At 41.7% G+C, this 5314-nt stretch overlaps 2 protein-coding genes across 2 annotated transcripts in view; both read right to left on the bottom strand.

Annotated features, from left to right (window-relative positions):
- Positions 1-596: 596 nt before the first annotated feature.
- On the bottom strand, positions 597-2104 carry LOC118419112. The gene is made up of 3 exons (XM_035825416.1): positions 2026-2104; positions 1369-1537; positions 597-970 (listed from the first exon to the last, which is right to left on the bottom strand). The coding sequence occupies exons 1-3, from the start codon at positions 2080-2082 to the stop codon at positions 639-641; spliced, it is 558 nt and encodes a 185-aa protein (XP_035681309.1). The 5' UTR covers positions 2083-2104; the 3' UTR covers positions 597-638.
- An 848-nt stretch (positions 2105-2952) lies between these two features.
- LOC118420011 (polycystic kidney disease protein 1-like 2) overlaps positions 2953-5314 on the bottom strand; it is a 76448-nt gene continuing 74086 nt past the window's right edge. The window contains exons 24-26 of the mRNA XM_035826715.1: positions 4207-4318; positions 3781-3938; positions 2953-3363 (exon numbers count right to left, since the gene is read on the bottom strand). Coding sequence (XP_035682608.1) covers positions 2953-3363; positions 3781-3938; positions 4207-4318 — 681 coding nt within the window. The remainder of the gene's footprint in view (positions 3364-3780; positions 3939-4206; positions 4319-5314) is intronic.

The following is a 5314-nucleotide window of genomic DNA, read 5'->3' as shown; positions in this document are numbered from 1 at the left end:
GAAAAAAATGATAGAAACTTATCAAAATAGACACCATGAACGTGTACAAGAAATTGAAGTACCACATAATGGCAACAAAACTTGGTGCAATCAGGGGTCGCCCTTACCACATGTCGGTACGTCATACAGCTCCCATCAGCTTACAACTAACTTGGCATTCATTCCTGCGTTCACGAAGTGTACTAGTGTAGTAAAAGTGACACTAGTTTGGTATATCATTATAGACTGGTATCACTAACAAAGTTGGTAAGTACACTCATGGCTTCCATATTGGTGTCACTCTTACAACTATTAAGCAAGTTTCACTTCTGCAACAGTACAGTCAAGTACTTGAGAGATATCGCAAGTGTAAATTCTACACATAATTATTAGGTTACAACACAACATATTAATACAGGCAAAAAATAATGAGCGCGCGGATGTCATCCATAAAATTTACTTGCCTGATAAAAAACTATTGTTTCTTGTTAGTTGGGTCATTACACACTAGGAAACATTTTTTCCTTGCTTGCACAAATTTGATTGCAGACTGACGTCATCATTCAGCAAAAAGAGACAGGGAGGGATAAGTAATTTGTTTGAGTGGAAAGAGAATGGGTAGTTCTAAAGGTTCAATATTCTGTGCCTGGTAAGTAAACTTACCTCATAAACAGCTCCTGTGAAGCAACCTGCCAAAAGTGTAATGCCCAGGCGTTGTTGTTCCCGACGTAGTCGAAGATTGGTCCTGCCTCTCCGGTAGGATAGATGTGCGCCAGTATGGTGAAGGAGTAGCGCACATCCAGCCTGCCGTTGTTGGGAATGTCGATGTAGGAATTTTCGGTTCCCGAAAACAGGAAAGCTCCGTCGGCGTCTCCAAACGGACCTGGGGCCAACTGGGTTCCTGTTGCTGTCCCGTTATTTCCGTTTCCTGTTATGTCTGATGCTCCGTACTGTCCGTTTAATGGCCACAAACCAACCACTGCATCCGTGGCTACAGAAAACATAACGTAAACTGAACATGACGCGATGCACTTCCGAGGCCTAAGTACCGTATTACATAATGTCTATAAAATTGACCTTAACCCTCAAACATCTGACTGACATATCAGATATTAAGGCATTCTCGAGTTATGCTGGTCTTCACACACACACACACACACACACACACACACACACACACACACACACACACACACACACACACAGATGCACACACACGCACGAACACACACACACACACACACACACACAACTTGACACGCACACACACACATGCATGCATACATATATACATACATACATACACAAACGCTACCGAGAACATATTCCCTCGAGCTCTTGGCGAGGGTAATAATCTACAAGGTGGCTTCGAGAGCGTAGCAAATGTACCTATTTGACAGACGAAGGGCCTTTGAAAATCGCAGTTAGTGTCGTCCCATTTGAAACCTTTAGCCTGCCAGAGCTGCCCACATTGCCTATCAACATCGTTGGGTTCTCCTGGTGCCCAGTTGGTGAAGCCACTGTAAACCGCTGTTCCATCAGACCATGTCCACCCTCCCTATACAATGAAAGTCAGATGTCGGAAGTCATATTAAAGCGTATCTCCTCAACTACCAAAGAAACTCATTCACGTCAAGTGGCTTTTATAAGATGAAAATTGACGGACGCTTCTTGTTTACATCGATACAAAAGTCCCGTTGAAATTTCCCACATGCCAATACGGATTGCCTGCTGCGAGAAGACTACTTCAAAGAGTATTTTCTCTTTTCCAAAAAAGAAATCTCTGCCGCTATTTGTCTACATGCTGTCACCCTGACAAGAATGAATGGAAGCTCGTTTTAAAAATCACTTGATTCCTCAGTGTCCAGCTAATGGTTATTAACAGTGTTGACAATGAAATAAATGAAACAACTTTGGCCAGAAGATGGAAGGTCATATAAAAGCAAGAAACAAAAGAAAACGAACAAAAGTGACAGAAGAAAATGAGACATTGAAAATGTGGACCAAACTGACATAAAGGATACTCTTATCAGGCGTGATACTCACTGTCATTTGTAGAAGTCCGATCCAGTAAGATGTACCAGCATTAACCTCCGCAATCATAGCGACAAGGAAGTCCTGTAGATCCTGTGACTTCACAACGGCGAGACGGCCTCGATCTGCGGCACAGGTCTGGGCAGCAGCGTCGTACGTCATGCTTTCCGCAGAAACCTTGTACCAGGTTCCATTTCGCTCTGTGTACCCTGAAAACCCTATTGAGGCACAAAAGTATTTAGAGCCTCCCATGCCAAGAAAGGGGCTAGGCAAAATCGCTAACCGTACATGTACATCGAAACAAGGAAGTCGTGCGTAAGTTAGTCACATGTGATATCATAAAGTGTGACGTTTAATTCGAACATTACAACTTCATGTCATGTATTACGAAAAAGGGTGCTAATTTTGCGCCTACATTTCTTTAGAAGGTAATGAAGATGAATACAAAATGTATCCTTAACTAGTAACTATCATGTCATGCACAAATGTATATCTACACTTTAACAACAGAAAAAAGATATTAAAATGCAATCGAACTAAATACAGCCTGTACAAACTTACAAAGAGTTTACATCTATCAAATTATAGTATTTTCTCATTGATTATGAAACTGATATTTAATTTTGATATCTTTTTATGAATTCAACATTTCTCTCTTTTTCAGTTACATACGTAACAAGTTTGAGAGTCCTATCATGGAATGCAGTGGATTTATAAATTTTCCTTATTGATTATGCCAATCAGCTCCCATTTAAGGCTTCTCAAGTTATGCTCTTCACAGACAGACAAGTACAGACACACAAATACACCAAAATATAATTTAAAGGTAGTGTGGAAACATCATTCATTTTTTTGTAATTAGCAACAATGACAAAGATAAACTCAGCAAGTTGAACAATTCCGAATTTCAGATCGAAACTCCACATAATGTATGCAGTACTACTTACTGCATTGATACTCTTCCCTCCTGGTCTCTCCGAAGATTGCGATGCGAGTTGTCTCCCAGTCAATGACGTTGCCATGGTAATTACAGAACGCCGCCCAGTCCGCTCCTATTTCAGCTGGAGACAGCACGCGGTCCCAGAGGTTCACTTCCGACAGTTCACCGGTGAACGCTTGTTCTGCGACGAATCCTCCGCCAACTTCGTCCTGATCCTGTCCCAGGATCCATGTGCCGCCTCTGCCCACTCTCCCTCCCACGTTAAACCCGGAGCCAGAGTCCGCCAGCGCGCCGTCAGCGTAGAGTTGCCAAGCTCCATCACTGCTGCGCCAGGTAGTACATATAGCGTGCCACTCACCATCCCACACAGGTGGGTCTGCCATTAGCACATATATGTTTTGTACGTATAACTGGAAAAACAATAACATGAGTTGCATTATCAGCTGCAAAATTATATGAACACGTATGGCTACATCATAACAATGCATCAACAAAACATTTACAATATATAGCATTGGTAGTGTACCTAAGCACCAAACAATTGCAATTGAGATTGACCAGTTTGAATACTTAATGAACAACATATTTGCATTTCATATTTTACAAAATAAAAAAACTGGATTCTGGTGCTTGATTTTGAAGAACTATCTGAGCTACCAGCAAATCCCAATTTAAATGCGTATCCAACATCAACAAGCATTAAAACATGATGGATTAGACGACTAAGGTGCTATCCACATCCACCATTATGTAGTGCTACTTACTTTAAATCCACCATCAACAAACAGGAGAAGCTCGTTGTAATGTTCTGGCACTGCGTAACTGACCAAGCTGATTTTGTTGCTGGAGGACATGTTGGAGCGCATGTGCACACATAGAGTAAAGTTCGTTAGGTCCTCAGGCAATGTTGCCTCCATCCTGGCATGTTTATCAGTGTCTCTTGGGCCAGGGAAGATGATCTTCTGTGAGTCCCCTAGTACGTAACCTGAAAATGAAGCATGTGATTTTGATAACTGGCAAACATTTAAGAGATGTGTAAATCAAAATAGTCCAGACTAGCGAGCACAGGTGTTACTAAACAGTACTTTCAGTAACGCACGTCAAAAGGATGACATTCCATCCAGCACAAAGGAATTTGCATAATTGGCATTACACACACACACACACACACACACACACACACACACACAAACTCTACTCAAAATGTAACCTTCTTGGCGAACGTAATAACCCTCTTGGGGAAGGTAACTAACCATCTAGATAGAGTTGTTCGCTGCCCTCCGAGGAGTCAATGGACAACCGGCAACCGTTACTGGGACAGGAAAAACGGTAGTACAGCCCAGTATAGCCACTGTAGACGTCAATCTGGAAAGAATAAAGTTACCATACATCAATTAGCTCTGATTTAGTTTCAATGCTGATAAACACATGTATGACCATAGTAGTGTACCACTCACCCAGTCTAGTTTGAGCCAGTCGCTCCCCGAAGTGGTAAGTCGGAGCCGAGAAGGATCATCAAAATTGAAAGTGGCAAAGGCGCGGTTGTACTCAGTCCTTTGGTGTTGATCATGTGGGAAAATGCAATTTCATGAATTTGTTAGAAGAAGAGGGCACTACTTTGCATCACAGCAGGTACTTGTCTGTGCAATGTAAATATCTAAAGGGGCGTAGTTTTTATTGTATAAGCAATTCAGGTAAACTATATATATAAATGCTTGAAACTTGGTGCTGGCAATAGTTCGAATATATTCGAGTCGAATATAACTTACATTAAGGCTCAATAGGTGTTCCTGTGTATGATCTATTGCAAGACATAATCGTGTTAATACTACAACCAAATACTTACTACAGGATTAATGAACCATCCTGAGGTGTGCATGTAGCGTCGGTCCCTTTAACCACCGAATAAACCATTAAATGAGCGAAGCGAGTGGAGTTAACATTGACCGGTACTTACAGCGTAATGAGTCTTCTCATTGGTCAACGTTATCTGTCGGTATGATAATGTACATCATACTTACCCAGCCGCTGTAAGTCCAGATACCGTCGTTGTCACACAGAAGTCACAAGCGTCAGAGAAGATTTCCACTGTCAGTGAATTAGTAGTCCCAGAATGCTCAGCATCATTCGTTGCAATCGTCAGGCCGTAACTCACTGTTTGATGAATCAACATTTTGTTATTTCATCACATCATCACATTGCTTATCTATATATACACTGGGTCATAGTGACCATATCCAGCCATATGTCCTTTAGTGCAATCGTCATCGATCTATGCTGTCCATACAGGGAATCCGTCTGCGTACAAAGAAAATGGTCACATAACCTTTTGTCTTTGAGAAACTGCAAATATTCGTTCGT

Source organism: Branchiostoma floridae, chromosome 7 (genome assembly GCF_000003815.2).
Source record: "Branchiostoma floridae strain S238N-H82 chromosome 7, Bfl_VNyyK, whole genome shotgun sequence".
NCBI classification, from domain to species: domain Eukaryota; kingdom Metazoa; phylum Chordata; class Leptocardii; order Amphioxiformes; family Branchiostomatidae; genus Branchiostoma; species Branchiostoma floridae.
Note: the sequence above shows the minus strand (reverse complement) of the source record. Positions and strands in the feature narration are given on the sequence as shown.